The 16,710-nt window shown below is 35.8% G+C and overlaps 1 protein-coding gene across 3 annotated transcripts; it reads right to left on the reverse strand.

Moving 5' to 3' along the window:
- Positions 1–77: 77 nt before the first annotated feature.
- LOC140894537 (protein RST1) lies at positions 78–16,027 on the reverse strand. Of its 3 annotated transcripts, XM_073303064.1 has the most exons (25): positions 15,615–16,027; positions 15,189–15,470; positions 14,978–15,061; positions 14,559–14,835; positions 13,909–14,159; positions 13,434–13,617; positions 13,114–13,304; positions 12,833–12,933; positions 11,236–11,311; positions 9,788–9,919; positions 9,621–9,702; positions 8,714–8,786; positions 7,506–7,674; positions 6,982–7,112; positions 6,771–6,862; positions 6,352–6,431; positions 6,067–6,270; positions 5,891–5,968; positions 5,095–5,277; positions 3,748–4,644; positions 2,941–3,237; positions 2,081–2,734; positions 1,842–1,989; positions 1,640–1,758; positions 80–589 (listed from the first exon to the last, which is right to left on the reverse strand). In XM_073303064.1, exons 1-25 carry the CDS (start codon positions 15,993–15,995, stop codon positions 233–235), a joined length of 5,523 nt encoding a protein of 1,840 aa, XP_073159165.1. In that variant the 5' UTR covers positions 15,996–16,027; the 3' UTR covers positions 80–232. The 3 variants fall into 3 exon arrangements, with proteins under 3 accessions (XP_073159164.1, XP_073159166.1, XP_073159165.1); XM_073303063.1 differs by having other exon boundaries at positions 78–589; positions 6,067–6,431; XM_073303065.1 differs by lacking the exons at positions 14,978–15,061; positions 15,189–15,470; positions 15,615–16,027 and having other exon boundaries at positions 79–589; positions 6,067–6,431; positions 13,909–14,071; positions 14,559–14,694.
- Between the last annotated feature and the right edge of the window lie 683 nt (positions 16,028–16,710).

A 16,710-nucleotide genomic window follows, 5' to 3' on the forward strand; every position in this document is an offset into this window, starting at 1 on the left:
CATCCACAGATTTGAACGAAACCTTAAAACCTTAAAAGTCATTGGTGACATGATCATGTGGTGCAAGAGGCAACGACATTATTTTAGAAGGCAGTTTGATCCTGACTATGATTTAGCTGTTCTTAATCTTAAGGTGCTAACATGAAAATATTAGTGAATAAAATCTCTCAACGTTGATCTGCTGGTACAACCTAAATTCACGGAAAATTATACATTAAGTTGAGGAATTTTGTTATGTTAACGTAAAATCCATGTTAGCAAGTCTTAGCTGTTTATCCACTGGCAAATAATCTTTCAACAATATACTCGTGCGATGCAGCACCCGCAATAAGACGTCCGCAGAGTCATTCTCACTCCTGTCAATCTGTAAATAATCGGCACGCTCTCTATGTGTGACCCAATCATGAATCCTCTCCGTTGACGTCCATATGTAAGAAGCTATAGATTCCGCGGCCATCTCCCAACCTGTTCCCGATAGGAGAGCGAAAAGGGTGACCGGCAGGTCACTCAACACACTCGCCTCATCTCCAATCAAAATGGGCATATATTTGCAGCAGCTGCCACATAACAAGCCTAGAAACCGTAATGCCTGCATAAAAAGGAAACCCACAAAGTGATCATCTGAAAGTTGAAAAGTACGTGCAAAATCACTATAGTTAGCCTCATTCTTGGCTGCGATAGATTGACCCAGTTCGTGGACTGCAAACGGTTACTTTTGCCAAAAGTGAGTTTTATGCCGAAACAGGTGCAATGGACTTTGAGTTTTCACATACTAAGATGTATAATGCGCGTTGGTTTGAGCGATAGACAGAAAATACACTCTGCTTGTCTCTGGTTGCACAAAGCCGTGACAACCATCCAAAAAACAAGCAAAACTAACTTGAACAGAAGGAGACAGCCAGACAGGATATCAAGTCATCAAAAATCCAAAGAGAAAAAACAAGTCAAATTATAACCCTCCATTCTAGCATCAGGACACATCCAAATATACAATTCCTCTCTCCCCTTGTTGAAAAATAAAAAATTATAGTTAGGACAACCAGACATTTGTACAATATTTAACGTCTATAAGCTCAATTTGGCAGACTCCAGGAGGGAGGAAGAGGAGAAAAAGTAGGGAAGCGACATTCATGAAATCCTATGAAGGTTCCACCAACCCCCATTTGATGCGCACATGCTACATATGATTAAATGTGTATACGTTGGTGTGGCACACACAATGTAGTAGGTATTAGAAATGAAACCTTGTGCCAAGTCAGATTTGGCAATTACTAAAATTATACGCGTCCTTGATAAGATTTTATTATTATTCGGTTCTGTAAGATCTGGCTATATCTATCCAGCATTTTTTTTTTACTTATATAACAAGGTAATAATTGTATTCTGAACTACAAGATTTAGGTCCTTGGGCATCTGTCTCTTGGGCGTAACATTCATGGCCTAACCGTATAAATTTTTTGTTTTGTTTCATTCTTCGAAAACTGTGTTGTAACTACTACTAAAAAATTCAACAAAGAATTATTTTTTTTTAAAAAAAAAAAAGTAAAACTCAACCGAGAATGAAAATGGAATCACATTTTCTTTAAATCGACAATCTTTAACTCAGATTGCAAAGGCAACGGAAATATTTGGTTCATACCGTGGAAGGGTGACTTGTCACGCACAGAATTTCAGCTGTATCAACTAGCCATTGTCTTCTAACATTTTCTTGGGTGTTATGCAAAGTTACAGCAACTTCTACCAGGATATTCCAGATAACTGCAATTTCAAGACTTTTGTAAGTCTATTAGCATGGATCCCAAGAATGTAGCATTATTGGATTTAATCATCTGTACACTAACCTTCTGAATTGGTGTCCAATATAACAGCTTTCAGTTTTGCTAGCTCCAACAGAGGGACGGAACCAATTCGAACTAATGCAGCTTTAACTTGAATTTTTTTCAAAGTTCTCAAATCCCTGTTCTCTTCTTTGAAATTTGCCTCCAAAACCTGTAGAAGAAATTATTTGACAGTTCCAATCTGTCAGTTTGCAATAACAATTGGAGCTGCAGAAGCTTAAAAATAACAAGGGAAACAATACCATCAAAAGATTTGATAGCCAGCTTTGCCGAGCCTTCCCTAGGCATCTAATTGCTTCGGTCCATTCTGCACTGGAATTACCATGATATAATCCAGAATCGGTCAAGTGAGACCACGGCAACATTTCAAACAGAACCTCCATACAATGCTCCAAAGTATATGCATAGTCTTGAACCTCTAAAGCAGATTCGTTTAAACAAAGACACAGTCCCTTCCAGCATAAAACTCTTAATGAGACTTTCAGTGCTTGGTTGTATTGATCAGAAGACACAAACCACAGTATGAAGGCGGCTAAATCATCAAAGAGCTTCACTAGTCTAGAAGAAGAGAATATCTTCAACAGCGCTCCCAGGTGCAAGAACACTAGTGACTGCAGATGTGAATCAAGTGTCTTCAGTCTTGGCAGATCAGATAGCTCATCGAGGAAGCCAAGGAGAGAATCAGATTGGTTTCCATGTGAAAAAGAAAAGAGGAAACACTCCTCCCTGAGTGTTCTCCTCAAGGCTAAATTTCTTGTAGTCACTTCGTCAACTTGATCACTATATGTCATGCACCGTCTGATGACTGCCCCCCAATCCAATGATGGCAATCTTGGAGCATGTGAAAGACATCGCAAAGCACAAGAAACTGTGCAGATATTAATTCTGGTGCCAAGCTAAAACATTACGAACAAAGTGAGAGTTGATTAGCAACTAGTGTTTGTTGCCCCAACTTGTAAACCTATGAAATCACAATGACAGGCATCACAAAGCACAAGCAATTGTGTTGATATTAATTCTGGTACCAAACTGGTGTGTGTGTGTGTGTCAGTAATTTAGTCATTGTTTTTCCAACTTGTAAACCTTTAGAACAAAAGCCTACCTCGGGATAATTCACATTTATCAGCCACAAAGACAGTTTCATGACCAAGCTGTCTTCAGCTAAGCCCTGAGGAATGGACTCGTGAACACCAGATTGGTTGGACACAGCAATCTCCTCATATGAGGTTTCTTCAGTGAATAAAGAATGCCTAAGAAATGTGACTGCCCACGATGCATAATGCTTCAATCGAGGATCGTCAGAATTCTGAGCCACAAGAAATATTTCTTGGATCAGTGTGATCAATTCTTGCTCCAGAACCAGATTTGAAAGCAGCGGACCCAAGACATAAGAAGATTCCTGCAGAGAAATAAGATATCAACCCATTACAAACACAACAAACTTGTTTTGACTGCATTTCCATATATACTTAGAGATGCTATCAACCTTTTAGAATCAAAAGGATAAACTTTCCAGATAATCAGATGTTTAATAATTGGCTATGGACGATAAAATAATATATTTCATTGCGCAAATTCATACTCCAGAAAGCTCTTTGCTCTACACTACACCATATAGCATAAGGGTGTAGGTGAGCACACAAATAATCTGTTGTCATCAGGTAAAATTTTTTATTTTACCCAGGTTAAGTCAGCATCTTTTTTACCATATATTTCAAAAGGAAGGGCATATATTGTCTCTTCTAAGAAATGGTAAAAATAATACAAGTGACATTTTTTTTCCGAAAATATGAGTGCCTTGATTTTACCCAGGTTGGATTGCATCTTTTTTAACAATATATTTCAAAAGGGCATATATTGCCTCTTCTAAGATATGATAAAAATAAGATGAGTGGCTTGAGTTGGCAACCTTTTGACTAAATGTGGTATGCAAGGAAGGTAAACGGTAATGTGGAATCAGTATTCCGGCATCAGCCCCTAATGCATTTACAACTCCAAGCATTCCTCCGAGATGAATAAATGGAGGGTGAGGACTGGAGTAAGTTCTTCTAAATATTTCCAGCAAACCTTTAACAGACTCAACTTCTAACGAGTGCACACCCGCATTTAAAATGATAGAAAGAAGACTTCCAGCTCCTACACAAGATGCCATCAACAAGTATTGGTGGAAGGTATCAGATAATTCAACAGATATCAGTTCAGAGAGTAGCTCCATGAAGCCATTCACAAGATGGACCAACTCAATACGATTGATCAATTCAACCCTTTGGCAGAAAAGCACTATAGATGGTAACGCAAGGCATGCTCCTAGAGATGGCATTTGCCAACCTGTTTCACTTACAGCTGATTTTGAAGATAAGAAATTTGCACTAGGAATCCATGAAAAGATAAGATTTTTTAAATATCGAACTGCATCATGAGCCCCAGCCCTGTATAATGCACCAAAAGAATTCCCTAAACCGATTATAGGTCCGGCAATACCCCATAAATCCTCCAGATCTAGGCTAACAGCATCCTCTCTCAGAAACTCAACAGTCCTAGGTGGGGTGGAATCATCTGTTCCAAGAGGAAAATATGAAGCTAACTTTTCGAGAATATGAGCTGAAGATCCAGTAAACTGACATATCATCTGGATTAAGCTTCTAAGGATCTTCCTCAACAATTCAGTTTCCTGCTTATTGAAAGTGTTTTTTTCGTGTAGAGTATTAGGTCCAGCATTGACTCTAGTCAGTAGATCTTGACACGAGAAACCCAATCCAGTTCCACAAGCTCCTTTCACAAGGGTGCTCTTGCTAACAGATGCCACCTGTAGAATAACAAACCAAAGCTATTGTAGCACATCCATGTTAAACAGCTCCAGCTAAATAGAAATATCATTCCGATTTCAAAGAATAACAAGATCACCATCCAATAAATTGGCATCAAAATGGCGGAACCATATATAAGTCATGCATCTAACATGGAAAAAATGGATTAGAGGGTTCATAAAGAAATTCAGTGATTCTGCCAAAAAAGGAACCCAATGCAAGGAAATTTTCAAAGACTTTTCTGATTGGAACGAGAGACAATTTCAACTAAAATTTTTACATACATAATAGATAATGCACCACAACTAATAACATATTAAGCAACGAGAATGTTGCAAAATCATCAATAGTTAGGGAAAAAAAACAAGTTTCTTAGGTCAGACCATTCAGTAACAACCAAGCCTCATTGGTTTCTTACTGCAAATAATACAAACTAGCAATCTCCAAACCTCAATGAGTGCATTGATATTTTCAAACTTTTGCTTGTGATCAGTCACATGCAGGCAACTTGATATCAACCCAAGAGAAATTGCCGCCGACCACTGGCGATGTTCATGCTCATACTGAGACAGCCAATTGAGCAAGAACTTTGAAGCAATTGACTTGATGGTGTGTGAAGAAGGTGGTAGTACCTACATCAGAACATATCAATCGGAGATTCATATGATATGTGTGACAAAGCATGTATCATATAGCATTAACATAATACAGAGTTAATTTAAATCAAGTTGTGAAATGGGAAGTGAGTGTAATTCTAGGACATACCCATCGTGTGATTCAAATCCAATCCAAAGTTCCTTAAATATTCAAATAAGCACCTTGAGAGTGCAGAAGGGACGGAGCTAGTTTGCAAATTCTGTAAGATATACAATTAATCATCCCCGCATACTTACCTTGAGCACTCTGAATAGGAGCTAGAACAGCCATTGGGATCCAATTTATAATTATTTGCAGTTGACTATATTCCTAATTTTGTTTAACACTGAAACTCTTATTGTAATTTTATCATAATGAATTTCATCTCAATTTACAATAGAAGAAATAAGTTCCCCTCTTCTGAAATTATTTTAGTCGAGCAAAGCAGCACTGAGAATCGAGGACTGGTTCTCAGAATCATGAAAAACATCCATGTTTCTAACAGTTGGCAAGGACCAGTCAGAAACATGATGAGAAAGATCCATGTGGTGAAAAGAAACAGATGTTTCGCATTATATGGTACAGAAGATGAAAATTCTTGTTAATCACCAGACAAAAAGCTCCCATTGCTAGGGCCATATTCTCAGCGGATTGAGGGCTTGCCAGTTCAGCTAGCCTTGTTATAACCTGCATGATTATGATTAAGAAATTCAGATTTAACATTTTTCAGAAAGCCATGAATTAAAGCATACGACAACCATAAAAGGAAGAAAAGTATACTAAACCTTCATAATATAATCAGCAGCCTTCAAAGTTTTATCCGGCACTGTATGCGCCTTAGCCTCAAGTACCTTGATGCCAGACCTAATCCATCTCAGCATAAAAGGTTTCCAAGATTGCAAAGAGAAAAGGGCGAGTAAGATATTCCTTGAGAGCTGAAGAGAAGCAGCTATTTCCATGGTTGCATCCTCATATACAGCATGCACATCCTGTTGTCCCAGTGCACTGGTAATCAAAGACCGGTAATTTCCAAAATAATGTAAACATAACATGAAGAACTTGTCTCTTACTTTTTGGTGAGTCCTATCTTTGGGAGTAGGAATGACAAGTAAAGCTGCACCAGGCAATTCTTTAGCTCTGTGGTTACTGCCTGTAAAAGAAATATAATCATGGTAGCAAGAATGTAATTTTCACTCCAAACTATTCAGAACTAAAAATTTCAGTAATAATTACTTGCTTCGAAGACTCACTGATGTGAAATCATCATTGTTAAAAAATTATAATTTGAAATTGATCGAGAAGAATGGACTAGAGAGCAACTCAATTCTTTAGAAAAATTGATAGAAATAGCAACCATGTGAATACGCTAAGAGGTAGATTATTAGGCGTTCGAATGTGTCAATGCATCAGGCAATGAGCAAAGATGGATTATAACGCCATTCCCCCAAACATTGAGATAATATAATTTAAAGAACCAATTGGTTTGCACCTGAGGTAAATATAACGTCAGGGACAACATCTAACAGCTTAACGATCTTGTTTCCAGAGACCTTTCTCTGCTTAACGAATCTTTGCCGTGTACTGCAAAAAATTTAAAGAGTATCAACTTGCCGTGTACTGCAAAAAAATTAAAGAGTATCAACATGTGATTTTTATAATTTCTATCAAAAAAGTTAGATAGAAAAGTGGTATCATCTAACAGATGCTCATAGTTTATAATTTTGACTTCAAATTCTTCCACTGCTGTCAGTAATTCAGGGTTAGCCTGAGAGATGAGCAATTCCATGTTCCTGCTGCTGAAATCAGGTATGCTTCTCTGAATATGAATCACCTGGTTAAAGGGGCGTATTAAGAGGCGAAAATTTTAAAATATTGAAAAGCAAGGAAAAATATATAAAAAGGGGGGAGGGGGGTGCGGCAATTTTTTAAAAATCTCTTTGTTTGCGTTCTCCTTTGTGTTTCAACACACAGGGGAATGCTATTTTTAAAAACAAAACACACAATGGGTCCATTGGCTATAAATTCCTCTATATAAAACCTTGGCATCCACTTAAATTATAACATTAAGTTCTAAAAGAACTTTAAATGCCCTAGTTCCATCATTTTGTCGGGTCTTACTACAAGATTCAGTAACAATATATTCTGCCAAGCAACGTGGTAATAATATATACAGTACTAACAACTAAACGATTCATGGACACATTCAAAAAACTTAAGGACCTACCTCATACCGCAATAAAGCAGCAAAGGCAGCTTCTTGAGCACTAGTCCACAAAGAGCTCTGGCTAACTTCTCCATAGGCTACAATATTCCACAATATGTTCAAGACATATGTAGCAGCTTCAGGATATGCATCAGCATCCATTGCCCCCCACTTCAAAAGCAGAGAAAGGCTAGAGAATGGAAAAGGCATAGGAACATTAAAAGCAACTTTTCAGGGTCTGGGAAGAGAACTCTATCAGGAATAAATCCTACATCACGCTAACATAAGGAAATTAAAAATTCTCAAGATATATGAACACACTTGAAGGGCAACTGAAAACATATCCAGCTTATTGCGCTTCTCCAAGAAAATCCAGACTGAGTAACATTTTAAAGACGGCACTAAATAAGAAAATGATTCCCATGAAATATGAAGGAAGATATGAGTTAAACACAATGAAGACCCAGAGTAAATTGATCATACACATATCTTCCCCATGATTATCACTACATCACAAGACCCAGAGTCCTGAATTATTAGCATCATTCACAATAATTTGTATTCCTTAAATCCATCGTCTAGACTCATGTAAATGAAAAATCAAAGAAATTCATGCAGAAACAAATGGTTTGACGAATTAAGGTCATTAAGCCCTTCAAGATAAACATCCGAGCCAATAGTTATGTACACATTTTGGAAACACAATAACAGATGCAACATCTACTCGATGCAATGCAAGGAAGAAGGTTAATACATTCCATGAATTTTATCGTGTCTTCGACCACAGCAATTTAAAAAGCAGCAGTCCAAATACTTTATAAATAAAAAGCGCTATCTACTTCAAATCAAAATGAGCAGATGAGGATAAAAACTCAAAATCTTGGCTATTGAATCGCTGATTATCAGGCATAGAAACAAGATTAAATTACGAGAACATCATTTCTTTACATTGTGCTAAACAAATGTACAAAGAAACATTATATCTAAATTCAGGCCTGGTGGCATATTCAAACCTCATTTTGTTAAAAGAAAGCAATTAAAAATACAAAGGAGTGAAGGAAATAAATTTGAAATTTTGAAGTGAAGAGTTCAACTACTTTTCCAAACAGAGTCCTAAACATATACTCAAAGGTTCAATCTAAATGTCAACAGCTGCTCCTGAATGGATTTAAATCTTAAAGTTTAACATAATAGAACTAGAAAAAGAAAGCGCCGGAGTGATAATTTACCCATGAGCAACAAGGGCATTTCCCAAGTAGTTCTGTGCATGCACTTCAATCACCTCCCAGGCTGTGTAAAAATCTGCGCAAACAGCAAGCCAATCAGAAATTTTTAAATAGTAATTATATTGAGCAAATCAAAGAAAGTATGCATTGTAATCATATCCCAGGACTACATCCCTGTCATGACAAAAGGAATCCACGAGAATATTGGACTTATCACACTAATAGTTCACGAGTAGAATGCTGACATGACTAAAGGAACATGCCTTGATATTAGAGTGCATGTACAATTGTGAGTAATATCAGTGAGCACAGACAACCATAATTGAGTTTTAGGGTGCAAAGCTAGTTGTAAAGTGAATATTAGAGTGTCTTCAGCTCTCAAACAGTCCCTTTGGTTGGTTCATCGTCAAAATCATGGAACAACAGTAACAGAAAAACCGGCTCTGATAATAGCCAGCACTGCCCATCAATATACCGCTCAGTGTCCCATGAAAGGACAGCTATTGAAGAAGTGACAGGATTTTGGAAAAATAACAAGGAACAGGCTGATTGTTGTCCAATAAAGATATAATTGGAGGTTCCCTTCTGGGGAGATGGACCAGAGGTAGGATATCGATCTTACACAATATAACATTGCAAAGTAATCATAGAATCCGAGAAAAGAGCACCACGAAAAATGTCTCCCTAGGTGCATAAAAGAAAACATTAACGTAATCATTTCAAAAGGTAGTAATTCATCAAACTTTACACAATGTGGGCTATTATTTACCAAACAGCAGGACAAGGAAAGAACAGACTACAAGCAAGCACCACTCATGTCTTAAACACAAGGTTATGATTTCAAGTGACTGGACAGCATTTCAAACATTTTTTCTTGGCAAAGGACTGAAAGCATAAAAGATAGATATACCAATGACATCTGCCTCACAAAGGCAAGCAAGGCTTTGGAATCCAAGAGACCGAACTAAATGATCGTTGTTTTCAATGCAAGCCTGGTGATTCAAGTAGACTCATTAGAGTGATTCACAAATCACACAGCACATATACAAATTCCAAGACAAAAGCAATACAGCACACCTCAACAGACAATATAAGGTCCACACCTCGATCAGGGTTTTGTTTGCAGACATCTAGAATAGAAACGGCCATACTGATGCAGATACTTCTTTCAGATGCAAACTGCGTTAATCCACTTTGATGCAAAGCTCCCTAAATTCCATGAGAATATCAAAGAACAAACATCATGGAACATTTACTTATATCCAGAAGAAAGATAATAAAGCAAAATCATAAAAGCAAAATAAAATCTGCAAACCACTCGAACCTCATCTTTTATTGATTCTTTTTTTTTTTTGGTTAGCATTTGTGGTAGCAGTAGCACAAAAAATTTAGTGAAAAAAATTGCTGATAAGTGATGACAATTTGTCGGTCATCCAATCTTAGTAATCTTTATGAGTTCAACTTGCATCTAATTTGAAACAGTAAGCATGTGGAGAAAGAAAATTCACAAGTCTGAGGGTATTAAAGAAGAAACAACATTCCACAATTGTACACAGTACCACATATATAGTCGAGTTTTTGTTGTTGTAGATTTAAAGGCTAAAGTGAAAAACATGAATTGCGATCTTCTGACAAGAAGTGGGATAATTTTTTTTCAAAAAAGGGTCATGGACTTCAAGATTATTTTCCCTGTTTCCTCTTCCAACTTGCTTATTTTAATGTTATTTTATCAGGTACAACCACAATTATGAAAATAATACTTGATTCGAGACAACCATCACTGCAATTAAAAAAAGTAACAATATGCAATAGACACAATTATGCATAGTTTGACTAAGTTCATGCTGGCTAACCTACCTAGCCCTCCCTTTCCTTACATGTATCCATATTAAGACTCACTTATTAGCACAATCAAGACGAACAGCATGATATTAATACTTTATACTTGCCGAACTGCACTAGAGAAGATGCTGAATGGTGTATGCATGATTCAAAGTGTAGAAAGATAAGTGAGCATAACAATTAATATATAGCTTTAATCATGAAACTAAGCAAACATATAACAAGTCCTCGAGCTCTGCCTAAAACATGAGATATCACAAGCATAACTGTTGTCTAACGTTTCATCTTTAAATTCAATTGATTGTTTTATGTTCTAAGAATATTCATGAATTCAACGAGAAATCAATTTGATTTCATTATTTTTTGTCCTTTTCCTGAAAGGTATAAGTAACGTTGGGCAAGCTACAAAGATGTGGCATCCAAAAAAAATTGGACAACAGAGAACTTTTTCAGAAGAATTGGTGGTGCGAGCAGGGAATCCCCTAATATGCTGTTGGCTCTAGAGCAAGATGATAGAACAATTACTACAGAAACGTACAAGAAAACCAGCAAAACGTAAGGAATCAAAAGGTAACCAATTAGAAATCATTATCAGCTTTAAACAGATGAATTCTAGTATAATGACATAGCAATACAAAATGATCCCATATAAATGTAAATTTGAAAAATAGAATAGATCTTACATGCAAAGTTCCAAAGACACGGTCATTGATCACCCATGTCTTACAAATCATGCGTATTGCAGTAGCTTTTATGACACTGGAAACAAATACAAAATAGAAACTACCATTAACAAAATAAGAATCAAATAAACACTTGATAAGAGAGTGATTTCATACTCAACAACAAAGATTAAAAAGAATGAACTCCCAAATAATATGAAGGAAATAAAATTAGCCAGGGTTTGGAAATTTAAGAGAATCCATAATCTAAGCCTCCAGAATATGATTTTTTTTTCTTTCTTTTTTTACTCAAGGATCAATATGTTATCTAAATCAGCACTCCTCAAAATTAAATTTGGTGTCCTGCTAGGTTCAGGCCTTGAAGTCTACACAAAGCAATGCATGGCCACATACCAAGGCCATGATTGAAATATTGGAATAGAATAAGGCAGGAACGGAATGGGGGAGAATGGAATGGTAAGTTAATCTACTCATATGGTTTGTATCAAAAGAAATGAGAATGAACGAATTAAATTATTTTTAATAACTAAATCACATTTTAATTAAAAAAATTAAAATAATAGTTACTAAATATTTGTTTATTATTATTATCGCTACTATTAAATGGTAATTATCATTAATATTTTATTTATTATTATCAATAATATTATTTTTTTATAATTATTATTATTCTATTTATTAGTAATTACTATTATACAAATTTATTTTCCTTTGCAATTATTATTATTATTATTAATTTTATAATAGTATTTTATTTATGTATTTATCATTTATCACTAATTTTGTTGTTATTATTATTGGTACTATTGTTATATAATAATTTATTTATTTTATTCATAAATCTTAATTATCATTATTATAACAATTATTAAATGATAATCATTATTTTATTTGTTTATTATTTTTATTTATTAATTTTTCGATATTCATTTATCATAATTAAATAATAATAATAATAATAGTCGCATCATCATCATAATTGTTATACCTTATTATAAAAAGATTCTTATTATTTCGTTATTAATATCAATTTTATCTCTATTTTTAATATTTATTTATATTTATTGAGCTATTAAGGATGGAATTTTGCATGGGCTAATTGCATTCACACCCCCTGTGAAAAGTATAAAAGGCATAAAACCCCCTAAGAAATATTAATAGGCTAATGCATCCCTCAATTTTTTAAAATGTAGCACATTTCACCCATATGTTATACAAACTCGGGCACATTTATACCCTTTCATAGGGGTTTTTATGCTAAATTTTTTAAAAACATAGAGTCTAACATGCTATTAATTTTACACAGGGTGTTTTATGCCTTTTAGACTTTTCACCGGGGGTGTGAATGCAATTAGCCCAATTTTGCATACATGTCAGCTCAAACCATGAAAAGGCTTGGACTAGTTGCTAAAATTAATGTGAGATCTAACATATATGCAATTACGTAGAGGAACCCTGGGCAGAGCATAGAATTGAGTTAAAGAGTTTCATTATTACTACCCAAATAACCCCCACCTATCAATATTGTTTGTGACAGGTTAACCGCACAGTTATATACAACCTTTTTCAAAAATAAGAATAGTTACTCGATACATACGGATTCACATCCTTGTTAAGCATTGGCAGAAGAACCTGAACTACCAGTGGTGTCATTGCCGAATGTGAAGCAAGTGACGGAAGCAAACCTAAGAGTTTTAACTGGAGAAGGGATTAAAAAAAAACATCAAATTCCTCCTAGCAGTTGCAGAAAAACAAGGAAATATACAATAGATCTTTACTTGATATCCACAGAGGATCACTTCTTCTCTTACAAAAACACATCCATGCATACAATCAAACATAAAGAACATGGTTCATGAGTTCCAAGTCCCGGCTCACCAGCATGTCATGAGCATCATTGTCTTTATCTTTACTAGAGAATATATGACTGTAGAATAGAACGGCAAGCAACAACGGAACACCGAGCTTAGGTTCCAGACTACTTCCAATATCCAAGAGATCGATGACAAAGTTTCCCCGATGATGCAAAAGAAGGACACTCGCAGTAGCACAAAGTAACGAAGGTATTTCTGACATGACAAAAAGAAGAGAAGGTATCACGTAGAATGAACTCATTCAAAAGCACTTTTAACACCAAAGATACTCTAAGATATGTTAGGCTAAGACATATATTCACGATGCATGCAAATGGTATTAACCTGTCAAAACACTTTTCCCAGAGTGAGCGATTGTCGCACTCTGCTTGTGCTTTTCAATAATTCCCAGACAATACTCTCTTACAGAGGAACTCCAAGTTTTTAATCTATTATGCTCCTCATTGGTGAGCACTTTCCTACTAGAAAATATAGTGACATAAACCAAACCAAGCGACGATGATTTATCCTGCAACAGAAGAAATTTGCATAAATAATAGAACAAGACAAACCAAATAAAGCCATGTTTATCTTTTACAAACAAAATTCAAAATTTTCACACAAACATTCCACACAAACGCACCTTCGCACAAAGGTGAGGTTGATATTTATTTGATTAATAATAAAAAATGGAAAAGGCAATCTAGTAGTGGAAAACATACTTGTTTTCTAACTCAATCAAAGGCAAGGTTATAAATCAGTAAGCCAAGCAAAAAGAATGACGACAAAACTTTTTACATGAGAGGTAATTGAGCAATACCTCAAACCACATATTCCTTAGAAACTTAAACAGAAGGTGTCCGGGAGTTGTGGTAGACTGCTGCTTCCATTCTCCCGCCTGCTTTTTCTTTGGTGCAATCAGTAAAGCAGTAGCCATCTTTCCCAGGATAGAGAGTAAATCACTGGCTATTTGTTTAATACACCTAGACGGAGAGGAAACAAGTGCAAGGACAGGAAAAATGAACAAAAGTTCTTCAGTCAACTCACTTGTAACAGCATTCATGTCATATTCTGCAAAACCATGTGAAAGTTCAAAACATAAATATAGCAAAGCAATCATTTATAGAAGCATGCACGCGTTTTGAGAAGCATTCCATAGAAAATCTTAAATACACTAAATGGCACATGCTAGGTGACTGAGGATTAGTTAGACTGAGATAATTGCAAAAGAACTAAAGAATAAAGTAGCATAGCATTAATTAGCATCAAATATGTGATGGATGAAATTGTACCATCCCAACAACATGGAGCCAAACAGGGTTTTGCAAGCTAGGTGTGTGCTTGTGATTGTCAAATTCAGTTTTGGTTTCACCTTGTTGGTTTTGAGTTGCAGACTAGTTCTTCACCCCACAGATATGAAACGCAAAAATGAAAACCACCACAGCATAATACTGAAGCAGAAAACTTTACCTCTTTCACTTTTCCATCTCAGCAGAAACAAAACCAATTTCAATACAGGATATTGTTCATGTTCAAGCTCCGACTGCATTAGAATTGGGAGCAAGGATAACATCACTGACGAAAATTCAACCATATAATTAAGGTTGAGCTCTTTCTGAACAGCCAATAAGTGTCTTGACGCATCTATGATTTTTTCAACCCCGCCTGAACACTTGCGAAAATCTGTATGCAGCAATAAAATTGCTTCCACCAGTGCCAGACCACATAATTGGGCCTCCCGAACTAGCTGATAACATCGAGAAACCAGTAAAAAATGATCTAGTAAACTAAAATCAAATGAGAAAAGGGAACATAATCAGGATAAAACAAAATAATGACAGGCTGAAAAATGTGTGCAAAAGAAGTGTGGGGTGGCATTATCAACGTACAAATCTCATTCCAACTAACTGCCTCAGAACAACCAGATACGCATCAACCAAGCATTCAACGACGTAAGAAATATTTACAACCTCCTGCAAGAAAAGGACAGGGTAGTATGGTGAAGCTTCATACAGATAAACCGTAATCTAATCATTCCTTAGAGATAAATGTCATTCTTTATTGCACATTTCAAATGGAAGTGAAACATTTATAACTTACTTCTGGTTTCTTACAGGAGAAATATTTGAGACGCTCTGTTAACAGGTTGACGATGGGAATTGCCTCCTGAGGAAGTGAACAACAGAGAGCCAATATCGTGGAAATTAAGTTCCTCGTGAATTCTGAACTATGCCCCATAACCGGGAGTTTAACAACTGAATAATTCAAGAAAGGGCCCAAGAATTCACAAACTGCCTCCATCCCAAGATGCTTAGACTTGAGCATAAATAAAACTACTTGTTTTACTAGTTCGCACTGAACAACGGTTCCACAGGAAAGAATCTGCAGCATCCAAAGCATTTGTGCATTACAGGGCACAAACAAGCAAATAAATGAAACTTCACAATTCCTTTTCTTGAATGATAAAAGATAATATTCAAACGGAATATGATATAATGTCTAAACTAAAAAATAAAAATTAGACACCTTGACGAAGGGATGAATCTCCGACGAATGAAATCTGAAAGAAGACGGTTTTTCTTGGAATCCAAATCTTGTGAGGAATCCAATCGCTTTAACAAAAACACAGCGAGATTGCGGACTCGATGAACCTTCCAGTGCAGAATGAAGCTCCAATAAGGCGGTGGAGAGATCAAATTTCGAGTCTTTGACCAATCGGCAGAGCTCCCGCGTGGATTGATCGACGACAGCCGGGGAAGCGGAATTGAGGCAGAGGTTGAGAACATCGATGCCGGCGGAGGAAGAAGGAGCGGAGCGAATCTTCTCGAAGATTGAGATTACTGCGAGTCGCTGAAGTGAGGGTTGAGGAATTCGGGTTTTCTCTAACAGTGGAGCATAAGCCTCCATTGAACTGATTCTGAGTGGGGAATGGGAGAGACGGAGAGGTTTAAAAGAAAATGGGATATAATAATAATAATAATAATACTAAATTAAACAAATTGTTATAAATGAAAAATTATATTTCCTCAAAACAAATAAATGACAAATTATATCCCTCCTGTCTTGTAAACATACATATGTACATGTATAGAATGTAAAAGTTAGTGTTTGATGTTTTTTTAAAAAAAAGGTTAGTGTTTTATAAAGCTTTTAGAAAATATTTTCCAGCTTTTCTTTAATAAAAAAATGAAATTTTGTTACCTAAAATATAATAAGTTTTTTTATTGGATCAGATTACCTCATACCAGATAACTTGAACTCTACTCTATAAATCATTGACTAGTTATTAACTAAAACAACTTAAAACTCAATGACTAAAAATTCAAAATTATAAAGACTCCAAACTCGAAAATAATGTACTTCAAAGCACGTGATCTTTTCTGACTTCATGCTTCTTGAAATTGAAATCGCGTCAATAATACAACCTTATACTTTAATTGGAAAACTGTAATTTTAGTCACGTATATTTGTCATTTGTGATTTCGGTCATCTGTATTTTTACATTTCAGTTTTAGTCCTGCATGTTTCGATTTTTTTGCAATTTCGGTCATTTTTCTTCAAAAATGCTTAAGTAACACTAAACACATCAGCTCCACAGTAGCATTGCAATAGTGTCACATCA

Source organism: Henckelia pumila, chromosome 4, assembly GCF_033568475.1.
Source record: "Henckelia pumila isolate YLH828 chromosome 4, ASM3356847v2, whole genome shotgun sequence".
Lineage (NCBI taxonomy): Eukaryota > Viridiplantae > Streptophyta > Magnoliopsida > Lamiales > Gesneriaceae > Henckelia > Henckelia pumila.

What these genes read in the sequence shown, in the direction of transcription:
- LOC140894537 (XM_073303063.1), bottom strand. Translation starts at nt 15,995, where the DNA reads ATGGAGGCTTATGCTCCACTGTTAGAGAAAACCCGAATTCCTCAACCC. An exon ending in ACCTTATATTGTCTGTTGAG is followed by an intron (nt 9,703 to 9,787) that starts GTGTGCTGTATT and finishes TTGAATCACCAG; the next exon opens with GCTTGCATTGAAAACAACGA. An exon ending in CTGCTGATTATATTATGAAG is followed by an intron (nt 5,969 to 6,066) that starts GTTTAGTATACT and finishes ATAATCATGCAG; the next exon opens with GTTATAACAAGGCTAGCTGA.